This window comes from Mus caroli, unplaced genomic scaffold (genome assembly GCF_978045245.1).
Source record: "Mus caroli unplaced genomic scaffold, Mus_caroli_1 scaffold_18, whole genome shotgun sequence".
In the NCBI taxonomy this organism is placed as follows: domain Eukaryota; kingdom Metazoa; phylum Chordata; class Mammalia; order Rodentia; family Muridae; genus Mus; species Mus caroli.
The window spans coordinates 42,902,621-42,925,280 of NW_028227273.1; the positions used below are offsets into that span (position 1 = coordinate 42,902,621).

Consider the following 22,660-nt stretch of genomic DNA (forward strand, 5'->3'; position numbering starts at 1 on the left):
TTTTAGTATTTGCTCTTGAAATTGATTTGGTTTTCATATTCTAAAACTCTGTGATGATTCTTTATTTTATAAATTGATTTACATTTTGACAGAATAGAGTTAAGTTAATTAATAGATCAGGCACAAAAAAATAACCCACAGTAAGGTATATTTTCTGGTAAAATGAAAGTTATGTTTCAGCACGATGAGCACCAGGCTTCAGTAATCTGCTCCTCGTGTGCAATGAGCACTTCCTACTTCCAGCTAGCAGGCACCTACTGTTTATTTACGCTGCATTAAACTGACAGCTCAGCAATCAGAGGAAAAATATTACTTACCTTCCTGAAGTAAATACCAGTTTATAGGTTAGTGCACGTATTTATATTCCTGTCACCACTAAATAACGGCTCTGTCTCTGTTTTAATATCTACCTGGGCTGTAACCCAGGGATTCACACTCTTCCTGGCTGGGAGGAAGGGGTCGACAGGAGTTTTTTCTTCCCAGTCCCTAGTGGCAAAACTCTAAAACAGAATCATTTCACATTCTCGTTTCTGTCATGCGAAAACTAGTTGGGAGAGATGTTGGACAGTGTTCCTGTGCACCCCCACTGCAGCACTAACCCCCTACCTCATTGGCATGCCCACTGAACACAGTCATCCTGAGGCCTCCCCTGGACAGATGTGTTCAAGCACAGTCAAGTATTCATTTGCTAAATTAACTTTCTACAAAGTTCCAAACAGATCAAACTATCTGATTCCTTAGATTATGTCTGTGATAAGGGCTCTTCCCTTCGCATTCTTGGATGGAATGCTTCAGTTTTTAATGCGGTTCTGCAAACATGCCTATACAGTAGGGCTTACTGTTTGGATGATTGCTTCTTAGCTTTGCTCTAAACAGGCTGTCTTCCTTGCCCTTCCTTCCTGCGTTCTTTCCTTGTTGTTAATCTGCCATCCTCAAAATAAGGCTAGGTGCTCCTTTTAAATAATCTATTATAATTTTATAATAAATAATTAAAAATTATTTATTATAAAATAAAATACTGAATATATGTGTTTCTTCTTCAGTTCAAGGTCCCTCTCTTTCAGGGTCCCCTTGAAACCTCAAAATCCTGCTGGAGTTGAATGCTCAAACTCATGGTTAATGTGAGAGGATGCTTATTGTTGTTTAAATTGTCTACGGAGCTCTGGAACTTACTGCCTGTCCACAGTTGTCAATCCCTAACCACGTACTCCACAAACATCAGAGCAGACTATGGTCTTTAATACAGCAAGCATGTAAATCAAATCTGTTACACAAGGTTCCTTCCCTCCACTCTCCCAAAGAGAAGTATTTCCCATGGTAATTTATATAGCATTGCTAACTGCTGTTCTCAATGGTGAGTCTATTTAAACTTGATGTCTTCATAAAGTGTGATCAATACATTAACACACATTATTTTGTACTTTTGATCTTATGCCAACGGTACCTTTTGCTGTTTATTTTTTTTAAAGGCTTTTTTAAGATCAGATATTTCATTGTAGAGTAAATAGATACAGATTGTGTGTATATATATTCTGGGTGAGATTTAGTCGTCGAGCATTTCTCTAGCATATTGGCCTATTTTTATTCCTTCAAGTCACTCTGTATCACTTGCACAGTTGTTGCTGTCTGAAGGTTTGTAATAGTAATTCTAACCACCTCCTCCTTCAATGGACTTTCAAGGATGTGTGCGATTCAGCCAGTCGGGGATCCAGTTCAGTTGTGAGAGATGAAAAGCAGTGAGCTGCTTTCTGGTGGGATTTATTTGGTCCAGTTATGTGACATTGAGTGGAGAAGTAGCTTGTCATCCAACATTCTGAGTCTGCTCTGTCTCCAGGGCAGGGAAGATCTTGCTGGATAAAACATTCACATGTATATTATTTTATTTTACCTATCGCACATTTGGGAGTCCACTTGTTGTAGAACACATTTTTGAGTACTTAGGGGTGCAGGTCCCAGTAATGAGGGGGAACCCATGCAGAGGAGGGAGCTGTCTGACTCCACCTGCTTGTGACTTTACAAGAATGCCTGGGGAATCTAAGCCAGCCTCCCTCGGCTGCTCCCTTCACTCCCCCCACCTAGGTGTGCAGGAAGTGGAGGGCGTTCTACCCAGCTGAAGGGGGTGGACTCTACTCAGAGCTATGACCTGATTTGTGGCGCACCCTCAGATCTGCAGACATGGTCCAGCTGCTTCCCAGGCAACTGGTAACCACCTCATTTGGGATGAGCTTGCCTTGCTAACGTGCCAGAGAGAACTTCGCACTGTCACCCCATCAAAGACTTTTCTTCTAGGGCTAGATTCGGAAACCAGCCTCTGGTATTTGAGAGGGTAAGTGTCAGAAAAGTTACTACAGGCACTCGGTTCCATGTGGAGAATCAGGCTGCAGCTACAGTGACTGACAGGCATATTGCTCTAGTGATATAGTTGGGCATTTGTCTCTGGGATATTGCTTTTTTTTTTCCTCAGCTGTGGATGATTTGGGACCAGGTACCTAGGACAGGTTTTCAGTGCGCATTCAGCATTCATTGTTAGGTGGTGAGATGTGCTAGTAGTCTCCACGAGGGAAATTCTTAGACCTTCTTTCCTTTAGGTATTTAAAGAAAAGACAGTGTGTCATCTGTGTGGTGGGGAAATCTTCAGATGCAGTTTTCCTGGAAGCCAGAGCTGATGGCTACAGATTCTTCTGCAATCTTACTCAGGATTTTCTGATGTGCTGTTAAAAGGGTGGAAATGACAGTGTAGCCTTTTAATGTTTTTTTTAGTATATTAAAGACTTTAGGGTAAAAGAAATTTTATGTTCTAAATATTCCATTGCAATAATTTTATAAGTAAAATAACACTCACTGTATGCAGATATGTTTGAATTGAAAGTATCCTTGAGTAGATTGTAGCCATAATTAGCTGTCTGATGTTGAACGCAATTGGGTTTTCCTGTTCCAGTGAACCAGACAATGAGAATCATTGGAGATCAACAATTAATTCTATGCGATTCTTGATATTTAGCAAGCCGTTCCTTTGCCAAGAAAATATTGTCCTAGTGAAGGAAGCACAAAATACAAATGCTTACAGCTTTACATTTTCAAAGATTCTGTAGAATCCACAAAATAATCGAAGGGAAACAACAGATGCCTTGCTTAATGGTAGACCAGTTCTTTAGTCTGTGGGTGGCAGGAACCCCATTTTAATAACTATGCTTCCAAAAACTCTTAGAGGTGACCTACTCTTCTGATGGCTTAAGAGGACTAAGGAACAATTTAGAACATTATCTTAAAAGTTTAAAAATGACAGCCTTAGTGTGTATGGAGTCATTGTATTTTAATCATACTGTATGCTTATTAGTGTTATTAGAGCAGTAGACAGTTAATTACAGCCCTTTTCTGAGACATGTTAACTGTATATTAACAACCATGTTAAGAAAGAATGATGTATGCTTTTGGATACAAGCTGCTGCTTGCTAGATTCTTGAAAAATACCTTTTCAAATGTATGGAGTCACATTTTTGGTCAAGAATCATCAAGGGTTTTCAGTAAGATAATTTAATTTTAAAACTTCTACAAGTTATGGAATGCCTTCATTTTTCCGTCTTCCATTAGCTTTGGCTCTCTGGCATTTGCTCCTGGCATTCGATGCCGCCATTGCTCTGCAGCAGTAGCTTTCCTATCCTGTATTTTGAGATGGCCACATTTTCTTGATTCTGACTTTGGCCAACGTGGACCATGAGAAGCATATTGAGTTGATTTAGCCTGATAAATATTTCTTTTTGTGGAATCATTGTAGTCAATGTTCTTTAGTCAAATTGTATTATTCTCAAGTCCATATAACCCAACACCTGAAATATATTTGAACAGCCAACTACAGCGATGATTTTATTTATTGCCTGAATCTCAAACCTAGGTTTCAGCTATGGCTTCTGTCACAGCAAAACAATAAGTGAGTGGAACCACCGGGTTTTAATACCTAAACAGGTCCTGTGGATTGGCTAACTGAATTCCCTTGATGGAGTGGTAGATCTTGTAACCTCATAATATAGCATTTAAAATCACAGGCCTGTTTCTATTTTGGGAAGCCTGTAGGGACTGCTCTTATGTATTATCATACAAGGAATTAAAGTAAAAAAAGGAATTAAGTATAAGCTACATTTCTGCACCAGATAAAATAGGAGAGACTGAATGGACAGGTCACATTCTCTGCCTGGCATATAGTAAGCACTCATTTAAGGAGAGCAAAATTAATAATTGGGTAATATTGAATATAGCTTGTGCTGATAAAGATTTATTGAAAAAAAAAGAGGCTTTTCTTTGAAGCTTTTTCATTTTTTGCTGATACATGAGCATCTAATCCTCCTGTGAACCAGTTTATTATTATTTAATGTAGATGATTTAATGTTGTCCTTCTTTAAGTGTGTCCTCCGTCCTTTGCTATGCTCTGGACAACAGTGCTAGAGCTTCTGTCTTAGCCACACTAGCTTCCCTTCAGGATCATGTCAAGTCTTCTGTTTAGCTTCATGGTGCTTTGATGTTGGGCTGGGGCAACAAACTTGAGCAGAATCAACCCAAAGCACTGCCCTGCATTTGTGGTTGGGCACATAGGGGTCTGGGTGGCATTCCAGAGCCCAGCCAGCATCCGGCTGGTAAGTGGTGCAAGTCTCCTTGCCTCTGTCCCCTTCCCAACTACAGTGATGTTTTCTCAGGACAACATTATGTAGACTTCAGCCACAAAGAATGCATAAAGACAAAACAAATCCCTGTAGTTCTGCCTCATGTACCAATAGGAGAGGATGGGGTACTTGTATGAGAGGTGTTCCCTTGACTCCTTAAAACTCACAGGTCGGAGTCAACAATAGGCCTCCTTGGCTGGGTGGGAACTTTTGCAAAGGTTACAGGCATTCTTTGAAAGTTATCTAAAAAAAAGAGACTTCTTTTAAAATTTTTATTATCTTTTTAAAGCATGCGTGGGACTATTTGCAAGACATTCCTATTTAGTTACACACCAAAGAAATACGCTTTAAGTGGTGCACTGCTGTGTGACCTATTGCGTTATCACACACATTCTGTCTCTTTAAAAACACACTCTCCTCTGTCTGCCCTATTAATTGTTGATATGTTGCCATCCACGAGACAAAAATTAGAGCTGTAATTAAATAATCATGTGATGCTCCTTAGTGCCAGTGAGAGCAAACTCATTTGTCCAGGCCCTGATGGTCACTGATTATTGTATTATCACTGGCTTGCTTGATTTTTTTTTTTTTTTTCCAATTCTCTCTGTAGCTTCCCTAACCACTGTCCTTTTCAAAATTAAAGAAAGTAGCAGACATCGAGCCAGTTAATTGGCTGGAGGGAGGTCCTGAGGGAGGTAAGGTAGGGTTACTTTTTTTTTTTTTTGCCTTTGCCTTTGCCTTTGGTCACCTGGTAGGTTCTTTGGGAAGGCTACATCAGTAGTGTGGTTGGCTGCCATTTAATTTACACTGGTGTTTTGGCTGGGATGGAGGCATATGGGGAATGCCAGGAGAATTACAAAAGGAGCTGGGTATTAAAATTCAGAAATGATTAAAATTGAAATAAAAGGATGCTGCTTCTTTGCCAGTACTCTGGCAGTCATAATGACACATAGAGATTAGCCTCTACCTTCATCCTCTCCTTCTTTCTCATTTCCTCTTGTTTATTATTGACACATTTTCCTTATGTCTGTCTCTCATCTCTGTATCTTTTGTACTATTATGTGTTTCTCCTTCTCTCGCTTTCCTTAAGCATGGAGACGCCTACTTAACCTTATTATAACAATAACAGAATAGGTTATTAATATTTAATATGCACATGATTAAAATTTCTCTCCCTTAAACATAGGTCAGCTGTATTATTATTAACCAGCATGTAATTTTTCATTTAAAATATTCCTATTCTGCCTTGCTGTTTCTGAAATGCCTTCTACTTTAGTAGTGATTTAATACATAATGTTTAGAAAACTGTGGACGGCTACTGAGAAAAGAACTTACCAGTCATGGATAATCAATTATGCATGAATTCAAATGTAACAGATGGAATCTGGTGAGTTAAAGTTTCTCTATGCCTTAGTGTTTTTTATTTTTTTAATTTGTTTGTTTGACACCTGTCTCTTATATATAGATAAACATCTAATATAGCATGTGCGACATGTCCTTGTGTCTTTATTTCCCTTTTAAAGTGAACATAGTTTTTGCATCAAATGTAAAGGCAGAGACACCTTGATCTGTCCCTAAACATCTGCTTCTGTCCCTTTGTTTTATTTCTGTGGAACCATGCTTAGCTAATGGCCACTCAGCTGGATAGTCGGGTGGGAAGGAAGACCCACACCTAGTTGCTCTTCTCCTGTATCAGATACCCTTTCTGTGGGAGTTGCTTAATGATAGGGTATTACAATAACTGTTGTTTTTAAAGGGTTTCTGATGAAAACAGTGGTGCTCCACTTTTTAATTGAGTAATCCATTCTTGCATGTTATGCAAGTGTTAACTGTACATTTATCATGTTATACCATATGCCCAATATATTCACTTGTGTGTATATATGTACACACACACACACACACACACACACACACAAATATGCACATACACATACATGCATGATGTTGATATATACTTGGATATAGGCCAAGCCATTGAGCTTTTCAAATTCATTATGAATACCACAAGAGTTAGTTTTATATCCTAAGCTGTGGCCCTTCCCAGCCTCAGAGATACATTTGTTTAAAGCTTTGTGAATCTTTAGTGATAAATTCCCTTCCTACAAAGTGAACTCAAGGCTTGGTTTCAAGGGCCTAATTTACCCAAGGAGAGATGAGAAGGTTTATCCTCATCCAGTGTGCCATGAATACCAAGCTTCGCTTCTACTGTAGAAGTAACAGGAGAAGAGTCGGTACTGACCGTCCGACAAGCAACTTAATCTCCAGACAGCTACAAGCTGGTCCCCATCAGAGGTGTTTACAAATAAGCTGTTTGTCTCCCACATGTGTTTATATATAAAAAATACAAGTGAAAAAAGTGTTTTGCAAAGTAAAAATAAATGATTAAAAAATAGCCTCAAGGCTCTCTAGTTCTTTTAAAAAAGTTATAGTGTAGTATTATTTATAAACTTTTTGCTTCTTACCAGCCAGAAATTTTTACATGTAAATTTATAGTCCATGTTACTTATCTAATGAATTAAGTTTCACAATGAACATGTTAATAAAGAGGCATCTTCAAGACAGGTAACTAGGCCTGTAGCTATACTGTAAAGCTATTTATAATAATTAATGCTTTTATCTATAAATATATCTTTAATTTAGGTTTACAACATATTAATATTCCTTAGTCATGCACATCAGAAAAACACACCTATATAAATATGAACTTGAGTAAAATATAATTTATAAGATAATTTCCAGTTCATTAAAAATTCCACCATTAATATAAAAATCTATAATGTAAGATCACCAGAAATAGATGATATGACACTCTATCTAGGATAGCATAGCATAGGAAAGAATGTTTGTAATTGTTGGATTAGAAGTTAACTACCTTGATCCATATCCCTACCAGAGAAGTAACTGCCTACATTTGAAGTTAATTAAATTTAGATTTAAGAACTTTGTTTTTTTTTTAAAATAGTCTAAACTCATCACACGCAGACAATTTATAGATTATTATTACATTTATGCCAACCTCCCAAGGATGCTTTTCTACTTGAGCAGTTGAGGGAAGACGTACTATTTTGTGAATGTAATCATTATGCTTTTCAAAAAGATACACAAAGATTATTTGGACTGACTGTTCTCATTTGTTTCAGTCTCTCTCCTCTCTTCCTCCTTGGCTAAGGCTTTGTGTTGAGTTAATGTTAAAGAGAACAAACAGTATCTTCTTGCGTTTGGAGGACCTTCAGAAAGGGTGAGAGATTGGTTGGTGATTACCAACCCAAGCTAATTTTCTTTTGGGTTCGACACTCATCCTATGAATCAATTGTCTGTTACAGACTGGACTGTGGCTGTTGGCTGGTAAGGACAAACCCTAGGAAGTTGGTACAGGGATGGCTTGTCCAGTGTCTTAGAGCTCGCTGTCTCTCTGAGGCTTGGCATGATATGTTAATGACAATATATTTCGCCTGGACTTAGAAACAGCTGATAGCTCTGCTATTTTGTTTAAATTTTGTTTCCTGTGGTAAAGATCTAACCTAAAACATGCCACTTTGATGATATTGAGGATACAATTCCGTGACATTACACCAATATACACAGCTGTCACCACTGGCTCTTCTGAATTCTTTCATCAACCCCTATGAACTAACCTCTACTTTTGCTTCATCAAATTTCAAGCATTAAAATGAGATTGAATCATTTTCTAGCTGAGAAGACTTTGTCCCAGGTTGTGGCTTTCCTTTGCTTTAGTGTTCTGTGATGTTTGCTCATGGCAGTACAGTACCAGATACTGCTTTTGGCAGATGTCTCCACAGACATTATTTGGACTAGTATTTGGGTCTTTATCCTTGCAACTAAACTCTTTACCTTTGCAACTAAGCCAGAAAATATTAATGATAATAATAATATTCACATCTCTAAGAAAGTCTGATTGGTAGATCTTGGCTAAAGGCTGGGAAGGGCTGTCGGAATTCATAAGAGTTAGAATCCGTCCAGCTTCCCAAGAGTCCTGCCCTCCTAATCAAGGTTGAAGTGTCCCTCAGTTATTGTCAAGGCATCTAGGGCATGTACAGTTTGAGCACTTTGGTTCTGCTCAAATGCAGTGACAGGATGGAAAAGAAAAAGAAAAAGATACATTTTCAAGTATTAGAAAAGCCCACTCAAGGTTAAATAGTGGTTAAGAGGGGAGGGAAAATAAAAATCACATTCAACTGTGTTGGAAAAAAAGGGGGTGGGTGTAGAGGAAACTTGGATAGTTCTGGCTCCAGAAAATAATAGACTGGTTGCAGAACTGAGCTTCCATGTGTAATTTTGTGGTTAGTCGCTTATGTCTGCGATGATAAATCACATACCTGCATAGGATTTTTGGCACCCCAGTAAATCTCAAACAAGTGCCCAAATGCTAATTTATCATGGTTCCTTGGACAGCATACCCCTTTTTACCAACTCAGTGATCTAATATCCTGTTCCTACCCCCTTATCTGTCTGTTTCAAACAAATGCCTACCCAACTACTCCTTGTTTTGGAACACTCACTGCTGGTTCCTGCAACAAACCTGCCTTGCTATGTGTCCCTGGGATTAGGTTAAAAACTTCAGTTCAGGGGTATCCTAGTGGGTCTGTTCGAGTCCCTGTCTCCCAAATACTGCCTACTCTAGAGTGTATCAGACCTGATCACTTAGCAGAGACATCCTGTAAACCTTAAAAACACTGCCTAGCTCACACATCTTCAACTATTCAATTGCAGTAAGCTGGGATATCCATACTTGTCTTTCCTTCCTAAGATTCTTAAGCCCTAACTCCTTCCTGCAAATAGTTCTGGGATTTCCTCCTGTGGTGTCAGGGATATACATACATGTGATACATTTTAGGATGTTCTAAACCTTGCAATTTGGAGGTACCAGTACAGAACAAGAATGGCACAAAGATGGTAGAATGCATAGTGTGATAGAAGAACAGGGGAAGGGAAAAAAGTCGTAGCTGTATGTACTGGCTAGTTTTGCGTCAACTTGACACAGCTGGAGTTATTACAGAGAAAGGAGCTTCAGTTGGGGAAATGCCTCCATGAGATCCAGCTGTAAGGCATTTTCTCAATTAGTGCTCTGGGCTGGTAGTCTTGGGTTCTATAAGAGAGCAGGCTGAGCAAGCCATGGAAAGCAAGCCAGTAAGAAACATTCCCTCCATGGCCTCTGCATCAGCTCCTGCTTCCTGACCTGCTTGAGTTTTAGTCCTGACTTCCTTCAGTGATGAACAGCAATGTGGAAGTGTAAGCCGAATAAACCCAATAAACCCTTTCCTCCCCAACTTGCTTCTTGGTCATGATGTTTGTGCAGGAATAGAAACCCTGACTAAGACACCGTAGTCTTAGCCTTAGACATAGCTGTAGCCATAGCCACAGCCTAAGCCATAGCCTTAGCCTGAGCCTTAGCCTTAGCCTTAGACATAGCTGTAGCCTTAGCCACAGCCTAAGCCATAGCCATAGCCTTAGCCTTAGACATAGCTATAGCCGTAGCCACAGGTAGGCCTTAGCAGTAGCCATAGTCATACCCATAGTCATAGTAATTTTTTTTTTTTCTATGCAGTTACCAGGTTTTGGACAGTAAGGCTAAACTAAGCTGTTTATTAAAGGGGGTTAGCTGAAGCGTCCCAAGAGAAAAGGAGCCTGAAGTTCATTCCAAGAGCCATAAATTCAAACGAGGCATCTGGAAACAAAGGCAGAATGGTGGTTCTATACTTGGTAGGCTCAGTGGCAACTGCAGGAATCTTTACTGATCTTAGTTTCAGATACGGGTCTAGATAGAAATACTAATTTTGATGAAGTTATTTCCACTATGCTTTACAAAAGATTTATATTAATGTCTGTAAAAGGAAAGCTCTGAAAAAAAAAATCTGTTCAATAGATCCTTGGTAGTGAAATTCCTTTTCGTTGGATGTAAAGGCCTTGCTGACTTGCCAGCCATGATAGCTAGCTAGAACTGCTGTGATACTGACTTGCTGAGAACATATCACAAGTTACCTTTGAGTATTTACATCCAACTGGGGGGACATCTTTTGATCACTATCCGTCTGGCTATAACTGAAACCCAGCTTCCTTGAGTAGAGAAAAATCCCAAGCTCATTGAAATCTTGGGCTTGATCATTATTATATTTTGCTCACGCCTGCAAACTTTTCCAGCCTTTAACATTATTTATTTATTTATTTATTTATTTATTTTCTGGAGCATACTGTACCAGGTTTCAGTAGCTAGATACTCTCTCAGTGTAAGTAGCTACATTACAAAACTCCATGGCTAAGGGGGTTTGTGTTAGCATCACAGGAAGCTGGAGTAAGGGTGGAATGGCTGTGTGTCTGTTATAATGGTGTGTCTATGGTATTAAAGTACTCACAGCAAACAGCATATGTAGTAATTGCATATTGTTCCAAATGTATTACAGGACCCTCTCAAGTACAGACATGTCTGGAAAGCTATCTAACATTTGTATTCAGTGGTACACTAGTGTCATTCCATGTAACATTACAGATCTTTGGGTTAATTTTAAAATGGAAAATGATTTCCATTCAGACATCATTAGAATGTCTGAAAGCCACCTTTCAGCACCTCTGAGCCTCCTTCTGATCGGATCCTGGCCTCAGTCATCTTTTACAGGAGTTCTTTAGGTAAATGCTCTCCAGTAGGACTTTCTGTAATGGGGAAGTGTTATATATAATCTACACTGTGCCATTATGTGAGATGCTAGCCACATGGGGACCATGAGACACTTGAAGTGGGATGAAGGAACTAACTTGTAAATTTTATGTAATGTTAATTCATTGAAAATTAAGTGATGTAACCATCTTCTGCACTATTCCTGGTTCCTCGCTTTTGCACTACTTAGAAAGTCCTGTCAGTGCAGTTAATGGTGAAGATTGGTTGCAAAGGACACGGAGGGCTCCTTGCTCCTCTCTATGCAGTCATAATGCAAATATTGCAAGAATACTGCAACCAGTTCTTGATCTATGGTAACTACTGGAGACTTCTGCACTCAAAGGACTTGCAGTCTGATAAGGGATATGTTTACTTCACTAATAATCACTCAGGTGGCTAGGTGATGACTGTATTTCTACTAATACTAATGATTGTATTTCTACTAATACTAATAAAATACTAATTTTGAGAAATACTAGAAATACTAATTTTGAGAAATACTAGGACCCATAACTTGTAAGATTAGTCAAGGACTTTAGTAAGGGAAATTATGAGGCAGTGCACTTGAACTTCATGTTCAAGACTGGGTCAAGTTGGCTACAGAAGCCACAGATAGCAGAGTAAGTCAGTATATGCCCTGCCATGACCTCCAAAGGCAGGTACCTTATAAAGCTACATTTAAGACATAGACTTCAAACTTACGAACTTGAGCAAGTAGCTGCTTTCTTAAACTGTAAGCAGTTGCCATGATGTTGGTCATAGATAATATGAGATAAGATGCTGCAAATATTTACAGGATATTGCATTTCCTCATGAAAATATATTTTGATGAAGTTGTTTGGGCTACAGCCCCACCCTTTCCCACCTGGCACTAGCAAAGTGGTGTTTGGTCCATTCAAGAAACATGTAGAAATCAGTACTGACATCTCAGACAGACAAAATGAGACATATAACAGCAAAACATATGGCCTGGAATAGACATCCTTATATGGCCCACACAGACCATGTCCCCAGAAACTCATACATAGAAGACACCATGTGCAGCCAAAGCCAAAAAACAAAGAGCTGACATGACAGAGAGCAACGCGTTGCATAGATGGAACTGCTTTGAGTGGAGACAGCCAACTGTATTTGAATTTAAAAAGATAAACCAAGGCAAACCATGTCCATAGAAAGCATTATGGTGGTGAGTGCTGCTTCATTAACAGTCACCAGGGGAACTGCAGTATCTGAAAGCATTCAGGGTCTAAATGCCTTCTCTGTTTATTAAGACTATATACACCATTCACAACTCTAAATGTGTCTTAACACCTTCGGAGAACATCTGAAGCATGCAGCAGTCCTTTCATGAAGTTTTTAAAAATCTTGTGTATTTGTTATGCTAGTTCATGCTCCTTTCCTTTGTGTATGCAGTTCATAGGCCTTTTTTCATGGGAGAGAATATTGACACACTGTTTTGATGGTATCCATGTGCTGCATAGTACATGCACTGGGGCTGCAGGTCTTAGGCTGCTGCTGAAATTCTCCAGTTGGATAGCAAGATTTATAAACCTTATTTTAACTTTTTTCAACAATTGCTTGAATCTTTTGGGCTAAAGATAAGCTGTCCCTGTAGAATTAGGTAGTATTTTTTTGCCTCCAACAGAACCAATTATAATCGCATAGATCTTGGAAGGTGATATAATTTCCTTTTTTTCTTATTATTTTGATTGAATTTTACCGATTATTACTTAGTACCTATAGTGAGTTTACTAAAGAGGAAGATCTCACACACACATACACACACACACACACACACACACACACACACACACACACACTCCTGAGCATATATAGTAGTACAGCCCATCACTAGGTCTCAGCCTGTGTGCCATTCTCCCCAGGCCATTTTTTAAGACATATACTTTATTCTTTAAGAAAATAATTGCTTGAGGAAAAAGATGATATGTGTATGACTGATAGGTTGATGACTCTCCTATACTGTTACTCTTTATAATAAAGTCATTATTATATGCCATTATGCTCATTCATTCTACCATTCCCCCAAGGCCATGTTAGTCTTTATTCCATACTTTAATGATTTTTGTTTATGAATAGGTTGTGGTTCCTGAGTGCTGTTAAGATTAAAATTTCCCAGGTTACGTCAGCCCAGCATGGATCAGGTCCTTGGGAGACTGAGGCAACCAGGAGTCCTTTTGTCATATTTATTTGTGTAAAATGATTGGAGAAACATAGTATTTTCATTCCCTTGTAATACGACATCTCAGAAACCTTTGTTTGTTTGTTTGTTTGTTTGTTTTTAGTGCTCTTGTCTTTTAGCTCAGAATTTGTCTTGACCAACAGCTAGCTAGTCTGCTCCTTCTTCCTTCTTTCTTTTTTTTCTAAGAATTCAATTGAAGTTGAGTTGCATTAGCAAGTGACATATTGCTGCCTTTGTAGGCCTGTATAATTTCTTTCTCTCTCTCTCTCTTTATTATTGTTTCTTAATTCATCCAGCATGACACTAGAACACACTGTTCCTACTAAGAAGGTCAGGTTTCAGGGAAACATGTCAGGCATTACCAATTTGAAGGACTATTCAGTTATCCACATTGGAGACTGAAAGTTTAATGTATCCTATTGAAAAACATCATGGTTCTTATCAAGATAATCATGTTTGTTCTTTTAAATATCAAATATCTTTCAAAATAAGTTTAGCCTCTAGTCACAATACAGACTCCCACGCAAGTGCTATATTTGGCTGTATTTGTATTTTCCTTATTGATTATTATACTGTAAATAGCCTCCACATTTCCCACACATTTCAACTTTAAAAAAAATGTACTCTTAGCTTTTGTGGTGAAGGTGGTTTAAACTTCCTCTGTTTTGGATGGTATGTTTCTGCCTTGCTATCGCATGCTGGTGTTTTTTTGTTTTTTTTTTTTTCCCCTTTCTCAAGGCTTTGGTGCCAAGATTCACCGTTGCCTTCCTCAATTTTGACTAACCTTTCCGGTTTGTGGTCGAACCTGGGTGCTCTTGGAGCAATCTATTTTCTTTGTGCTCCTCCTAAACTTGCACCCCCTAGCCCACCCCAGGAGGCAGTAATTTCTCCTTCTTTACCTTCTGCCTTTTTTTAGATTTCGAGTGTAAACAGTGTGCCTGAGAGTGTATTGGTCGCTTTAAAGAGCTTCATTTGCATATCTCGTCCTTATCTCTGCGGTTGTCCTAACTTGTTGCTTAAAAAAAAAATGTATCACATAGTGTTTTTCAGTTCTACACATCTTTCCCCTACTACTGTATTCTTCAAAAACAGTTCTTCAAAATATAACACTTGGCTCTTGCTTGATGATCTGCTTTCGGGTGGGACAAACCTTAGTGATTAAAAGATGCATTTTTATGTGGACTGTTTTTAGTAAATTACCTAATGAAGGTCATACTGTGTAATAATGGCCAATAATGTAACTGGAGATCTTTTTCTGACGACAAAAGTACTTATTGCCACAGCAGATGAACTCACTAACCCAAACTTTCCTATATTCGCCCGGTGTGAAGTATTTTAAGAGTGATGACATCTTTTCCTTTGTAATAGCAAGTCAGGTGTGTGTTTCCAGTGACCCAAATTTAGTTTAACTCCAGCACTACGGGCCGCGTGTTTCAGAAGTCCAAAGTATCTCTGTCTCTGACTTGTTCTCAAAGCCCTTACTCAGTTGTTACTGCATGTCACTCTTGGCAGTTTAAGAGACCACATTCCTTTGAGAATAAGTACCAGGGCGAGCGTCACCAGGCTTTTCGCCTGTCTTGCCCTACTACCCAGGCACTACACCGGGCTCTTTCATCCAGCCACGACTTGCTGCTTGCCCACCTCAAGTGACACCTGCATGCCCCCGCCCCCGTCTCGCCGGGGTGGCTCTGGGTCCCCCTCCTCCGCGCTGCCCGCACGCACCTGCCCGGGGCGCCTCCGTATCCTCCCCGCGCCCCCGGCCGCCGGGCATTGTGTACACTCGGCCGGCCGCCCGCCTCTCGCTCGCGGCTCATTACGGATGCTCGCGCGCCCGGCCGCCAGCGCGCGCCCCACTCAGCTCTTCCCGGGCCGCCGCCGCCGCCCCCGCCCCTCCCCCGATCCCGGCCCTCCAGCCCGGGTTTTGAGCCCGGTCCCTCCCGGCCCTCCCGCACCCTGCCCCCGCCGCCCGCGCTCCCCCTCCCGCGCCCGGGACGCGGCGGCCCCGCCGGGGTAGCAGGCTGCGGGCGGCCGGGAGGAGGCTGCGCTGCCAGCCGGTGCCTCGCATTAAAATGAGGAGGAGGAAGAAGCGGCAGCCACAGCGGCGGCGGCGGCAGCAGCGGCGGCGGCGAGGGCTGCAGCCCGGGAGGACGCGCGGAGCCCAGCGCGGCACGGCAGCGGCCACCGCGGCCGGGATGAGTCAACTCTTGGTTTAATGGGGGCAGAGCGGCCGCGAGGGGACACGAGCGAGCGAGCGAGCGAGCGACGGGCAGCCGTCCGGGGAGCTACGCTCACACGAGCGCGCAGACCCCTGCGCGCCTCTCCCGGGCCGCCGGCGACTCCGGCCTCGCCGCCCGCGTGGGGACCCCGCCTGCAGCCGGGCACCCGCCGCCCTCCGCGCAACTCTGCATCAGTTTTGGGGGGCCTCCGGGCGGCGGCTGCGCCCCCAAGTCCCACTGCCATTGTCGACCTCCTTGTTTACCTCCGACTCGGGCTGAGTGAGAGCTTGGCGACTTTTGGGGGGAGGGGGCGGGGAGCGAGTGGCCGCCGAGGAGGAGGCGGCGGCGGGGTTGCCCTCGGATCTCCCCCTCCCCCCTGCTCCTCCCTCCCCGTCGATGCTCCCGGGCGCTCCGGGTCCCCGCGTCCATGGGCTGGGAGAGGGTCCCCGGGGTTGTTGTCGGTGACGCCGGCCTCCCAAGTGGCCTCCTAGTGCCTTCCCGGGGCTCTTGGCACGACCCTCTACCCCTCACCCTCTCAGGCCCCTGCTAGATACCCTCAGTGGGGGTGCAAGGCGGTGGGGAAAAAGTTTAAGGTTTGTTAATCGCAGTCGCGATTGTTGGGGAGGGGGAGGGGGTGGCTGGGAAGAAAGCGAGGTGGCCTTTCCACGAGGCTCCCGGGTCTCGGACGAGTCTGGCGAGGGTGACACCAAGCCGACTTTACGCGCTCTCCCAGAAGCTCAGCGGGAGGAGGGGGCGAGGGTACCTTTTTTTTTTTTTTTTTTTTAAATTTCTCTTCCCCACCCTTTCTGGGGTTCTTGTCCGCAGTGATTTTTTTCCTTCTTTTAAAGAGATTCCTCTCACCACCTCCCCAGTACCACCAGTGTACAGCTCCTAAAGGGTTCCGCTTTGTTTTTACGACTCCCCCCTCCCACCCCCCACGAATCACTTGTCAGATCAATTTTACCTTCTCCCTCCTCCCTACTTCCCACTCTCCCCTCCTCCCCTTCCAAACCCCTTCTCCGAGGTTAGACATTTTACAAGCTAGCTATGCTGTTATTCGAATTGTGACTTTTTCTTTTACCCCCTCCTCCCATATCTACCCTTCTAGACGTTTATTTTTGCCCTTCCCCCGCCTAGCGGGGCGGGGGGTAAGGGAAGAGAAAATAATACAATTTCAGGGGAAGTCGCCTTCAGGTCTGCTGCTTTTTTTTTTTTTTAATAATAATAATAATAATAATAAAAAGGACATAGAAAACACCAGTCTTGAACTTCACTTCAAGAACCCCGGCTGCAAAGGAAATCTCCTTTGTTTTGTTATTTATATGCTGTCAAGTTTTGAAGTGGTGAGTTTCAGGTCGGTTTTGCTAATTTCACTCAGTAAAACTGCAGCTTTGCTGTTGCTAGATAGTAGTTTGTTTCTTTGTCTCTTTAAAAGGTCACAGTGAAAGCTTGGCCTGGATTGTGCCGGCCATATGGAATGGATAAGGGCACAGGCTCTTCAAATGTGCTACTGGGGTTCTGTTGGGCAAGGAAAGGACCCTAAGAGGAACTCTTGAAAAGGATCTCACGACGAAAAGAAAAAAGAAAAAAAATATTTTATTAAAATCAGAATTGCGTGCGTTTATTTCCTGCTTTTTAAAGGAAATAATTACTGAGATGGAGTTCATCAGCTCATTCCAGGAAGGATCCTCTGTGGTCTTATTTTATGGACAGGGAAATGGGGTTTGGGGAAAGTAGCCTGCTTTCTGGGTGCCATCCATACACTGCTCTAAAATGGCTTTTAAAAGATGTAACTCAGACTCCTGAGCTGAGCTTTGGTTGAGACCAGAGTTAGACCCAGCTGTTGTCCAGGGAGGCCTGTTGGCAATGGCTGGATTCAGCTCAAACCTGAGGTTTGGTGAACTTTTGCCATGGCATAGAGTTTAAAGGAGTATTAAATTGAGTGTTTTATGTGCATGTAATTTTGCTTTATAATGCAAACCTTTTAGAGACTGACTTAGTGTCTAGTAGACGCTTTAGATGTGTATTCAAGAAACAGGTTTTCATGACCTATGTGATGCTTTGACAGTCAATACATTAAGTAAGTTGGAGTCCATCCCTTCCTTGTGCAGCTCATGGTGCTGCTGAGCCTCGTGATTACCTAATATGTTCTGTAGTATTAACTTTGATGCTGGTATGAATTCCCGCCCCCTTTTTTCTCATAAGTTGCCCTCAGGGGTTAATTTTTTTTTTTTTTTTTTCTGTTCAATTCCTATGTTTCAAAATTTGTCTTCTGCTCTAGGGCAAGGCAACCAGTTTTGGAAGAATCAGCTTTGCGTTGTGATTCACATGCCACATAAAGAATGTTTTAAATAAGTTCATAGACATCACTCTGCTTTTGGCTTTAGACTGCAGCTTAATACAATGGGAAACAGTGATCCTGATAACAAGTAGTTTTAAAAAGATGCATTTATTGTTAATGGATCTCAAAACCAAAAACAGATGGGACCTCCACCAAGGGTAAACCTTCAGTTGTTAGCTTGTCACCCTTGAGTACAAGGATAAGTAACTTATTATTTCTCAAACTTTAGAGTTCTTGGATTGGCCTTCTTAAGGTTGTCTTAAGCCCCCAGATTGAAAGCCTGTTCCCATGACTTGATCATATAGGACCAAGTAGGATGGACTTAGCAAGAGAAAATTGTATACAGAAAAGCCATGCTAATACAAACTGGATCTCAGCTGATCCAGATCCAAAGAGTTAGCGTATAACAATTATTTTTAAAAGTATATAGGATACTTCAGAATACTAGCCACTTGGAAAAAGTGATGTTATATTCTCTCTGGCTTTCCTAAATATTACCAATACTTCAAGGCTGATGGAAGTTTATAACATAGCCCTATTTAAAACTATAGTTTAGAAATAACTTCAGTTTATTGTACCAATTCCTTTATTATGAACAGTATTCAGAATTGAACTCTAATATTTAATACAACTGAAAATTAACGTTTTTCTGAAATTATTAGATGCTAACTCCTTTGCATACTAGTTACTTTTTATTACTAGAGACTGTGTTTTATCAATACTGTTAGTATTTTTTTTTGTGAGCTTCATATATTCAGGTTTTTTTTCTATTTACATTACTAACAGCATCCAGTTAGCAATGGACACCTAAATAAAATATTAACTCCAAAAGACAAGTTGTCTTGCTAAAAGTCCTAAGCCATTTGAAGAAGCCCTTCACACCATTAGGGGTGCGCTTAGGGGGTGTCATGATCCAGTCACATGTTTGACCAGAGGCTTGAGATCTTTAACAGCACAGGACTCTTGAAACTTAAGATAGTAGAAAACTTTTTGCTGTCTTAGCTCATAAGCCAAGTGGCAAACTAAAAAGCATTTGGGTGTTTGTGGGGCTCTGCTGAGGTTTCCATTTATAACATAGATTGAAATGTATGTTAGAATGTAAGCATCTAATAAGCTTCGTCTTTTCACTGGTAATCCTTCCGTTCTTTATTAAACGTCTTATAATCAGTTTGTCATGGATTTTTAATTTTAAAACTGAGAGTACATGAGTATAATTTTTTATTTTCTTTTTATCTTGTGATTAGCCTTGTTCTGAAAGTAAGCCCATTTTCCTCCTAGTTTTAGATGAGAAATCACTTTTTAATTCATGTACATCAGTACAGATTCCATAATCTTCTGTTGATTTATATAGAAGCACAGTCTTTTAGATCATTACATAGTTGCACAGATGTGTTTGTGGAGGGAAATGTCTAGGGATAAGACGTGTATGGGGCAGGCATAACTATAGACCTCCACCCACTGATAACGTCTTCTTTTCCAGTTCTGGCAGGTGATCTGTAAGGCAGTGACTGAGTATGGATCATTTGAACGAGGCAACTCAGGGGAAAGAACATTCAGAAATGTCTAACAATGTGAGTGATCCGAAGGGTCCACCCGCCAAGATTGCCCGCCTGGAGCAGAACGGGAGCCCACTAGGAAGAGGAAGGCTTGGGAGCACAGGTGGAAAGATGCAGGGAGTGCCTTTGAAACACTCGGGCCATCTCATGAAAACCAACCTTAGGAAAGGTAAATACTCGCCAATCAATCCTGCAAAGCTGCTTGATGTCTGCCCAAGGCCACCCTGTGTGGAGGTGTAGGGCTGGAACATGCTGGGCATATTCTCTTTCTAGGTCTCTTTCTGATGGGAAATTAAATGGCATTCTGGGCTGTGGTTTCAGTCAGGTTCTGAAAGCATGTGTGCTGGTTTTGAGGGGTGCCTCTCACTTCCTAAGACTGGAAGCACTGGGAAATTTGAAGAGTAAAAAGTCTGAGTTCCGTGTCATGGTCTTCGTCTAGGCAAGGTCCATTTGGAGACACTGCTGCAGTTATGGATGTGCAGGTAGCTGCTGTTTGAGCTGATCCTGGGTAAGAGACTGAGGTTGTCTGAGAATCACCATAGGTTTTTCCTGAGATTACTAACTGTAAGGGGATTTTCAGGACATGGACCTGACAAGAGAACAAAGATTTCTGATGTAATTTATTGTGGTTTATTTTTTTGAAGAGCAAAGTTATTATTTAACAGTTTTTTTTTTTAAACAATTTGCTGATTCTGGTTTTTAATTTTGAGTATTTTTGGTAAAGGGAAGGAAGATTTAGGCAAGTTTATAAAGGGGAAAAATGCAAACACGTGATTTTTCTACCAATATTAAATAGATGGAGTTTTTACAACTTTGCCTGTGTTAGACATTGCTGTCCCTACAAGTCAGCTCCTGTGTGGAATACCCTGTATGCCTCACAGGGGTCTTTATTTTGTCATTGAATAACATGTAGGACTCAGATTTTTTCTGCATTTGCTAAGCAAAGAATAATAATGCCATCTTTTACTCAGCACGAATACTAAGCAGAGAAAGTTAGGAGGCCGAGGAATTTCATTGTGTTTGATGCATAACATTTATCATATTTATCATACAATCATTTATTTTTTTCCTTGGTTTGGCGAAAACAAAGAATATATTGATCCTGAAATAAACAGACACAGCACTCCGTATTGTTAGATCTTTATCTATTAAAAATGGAAAAACAGCCCTTCAGCAAATTCTTTGGCCTCTACTCATGATTACCCTATTTATTGATTGTTTGCCAAGAATGTATGCATCTTTAAGCCAGGGTAAGAGCATTAAAAATATAATTTATTATGGCTTTTCAAACAGAGTGCATTAATATTGTACTGTGTAGTGCTGAGGCTCTATAAAAAAAAGACTTTCTGACGCCTGCAAACACAGAAGTTCCATAAATTCCTAAATAGGAGATTTCAGCTGTCTCTGGTATTATGTGATATTTGCACAGCAAACTTTAATGCCAGGACAGTTTTAGACAAGGATTCTACAGACTTCCCTGCTCCTTATGGCTGCCGTGCTGTTTACACAGGCTCATGAACCTCCAGCAAAAGCCTGTAAGACTGCCTTCAGGTTTAAATCATGGGGTATTTTTAGCTTGCAGCAGTGACCAGTGCTCCCTGTCTAAAGCAGGAAGGCTATGAAGTTGCAGTCGTTGGAAGTCTGGCCAAACACCAGCTCGAATAATCAGGCAGTCCAGCGAAGGCTCCTGTTTAACATTACTCCTAGTAACAGGAGGGCAACCGTGACAGTTCTCGAGACGATCTAGCACCGGATTTGCAATTAGATGATCCTGTTGCTACCGTATCGCAGCCACCTTTATTATCTATAAGGCACCTTTAAATTCGATCAATTAAACACAGAGTCAATCCAGGCTGTTTCAGTGGTTTGAAAAGGTTTCAGTTATTTCATAGAGCAGAGGTCTGAAAAGCTATTTGACACCTCTGTTTGATTCCATGAGAGGAAAATGCAGTATACATGATTTTGGCTTGCAAACCCCAACTCCTCAGACATCAGTAGTGAGGAGAAGGAGCTATGAGCTAGAGTGTGGTCATCTCACTCCTCAAATGCTTTAAGAAATGCATTGCATTCAAAATTACATTATCTGAGAAATACAGTTTAATTCTAGAAGGGTCTGTGCTCAATACAAACAGCAAAAAAAAAAAAAAAATCAGAAGTCTTTTGGGAGGTTTTGTTTTTTTATTATTTTTTTTAATCTTATTTTTCATGTGCTTGGTTTCTGTTTGACAGGTGCTAGATAAAAATTGTGGCTAAGCTGAGAAAGCACTAAGAAAAAGGGGTTGGGTGTTTTTATTTGTTTAAGAGATTTTGCCAAAATACCTTCAAGCCAAGGAAGAAATCACCAGTTTGCATATTGCTATTTTTGCTGCGGTCTCCCCAAGTTCTCTTCTGATCCCTGACGGGTTCTCTCTCTGGTATAAAACAGCTGAATGAATGACAAGAATATTGGCAAGCTCTGCGGCTTGTGTTTCATGCCTAGCCTGCTGGTACTTCCGAACGAGTTTGTGAGCTTTTCTAAGTAAACCTAAAGGGGTTTAATTGTCAGAGCTGGAGTCTCCTGTGAATGGTTTCGCAGAGCTTAGGTGAAGACACACATGTGGAAAGATGGAGCTGTTTTATGGCCGGCTTTTGTTCAGCAGAAACCAGCAAATAGAGGATTTGTAAAGGGCCTCTCAGGCAGTAGGGAAATGCCATGCCGATCCTCAGAGCAGGGGATGGGCAGCTCACACCCTCAGAAGTTAGGGTTCTGCCAGTTCAGTACAAGTCCAGAGTATAGAGCCGACGCAGGCAGGGATACTGTGGAACTAATTGGGGATCCTGGGTGCCCTGTTAAAGTAACCCTTGTCATCATTTATGCTAAAGATGATACTCTCCTGGCAGTGTGCCACAGTACTGTTCAGATGCATCTGTTTTTAACCCTTTTCTGGAGCTGTTGGAAGTCTGACAGCGTACTGCATTAGTACCTTAAGTGCCACTGCAGGTGGACTCCGGCTTCTGGACCAAGCCTCCTTCCCAACAG

At 41.2% G+C, this 22,660-nt stretch overlaps 1 protein-coding gene across 6 annotated transcripts in view; it reads left to right on the plus strand.

Annotated features, from left to right (window-relative positions):
* Nucleotides 1–22,660, plus strand: part of Satb1 (SATB homeobox 1) — a 96,917-nt gene that overhangs the window by 4,536 nt on the left and 69,721 nt on the right. For 3 of the 6 annotated variants that reach the window (XM_085832618.1, XM_085832622.1, XM_085832621.1), the window contains exons 1-2: nucleotides 16,030–17,087; nucleotides 19,566–19,810. In XM_085832618.1, coding sequence (XP_085688744.1) covers nucleotides 19,600–19,810 — 211 coding nt within the window. In that variant the 5' untranslated portion in view covers nucleotides 16,030–17,087; nucleotides 19,566–19,599. Of the gene's footprint in view, nucleotides 1–2,091; nucleotides 2,327–16,029; nucleotides 17,088–19,565; nucleotides 19,811–22,660 lie in introns of those variants that run through there. The other 3 variants (XM_029471561.2, XM_085832619.1, XM_085832620.1) reach the window with 2 other exon arrangements.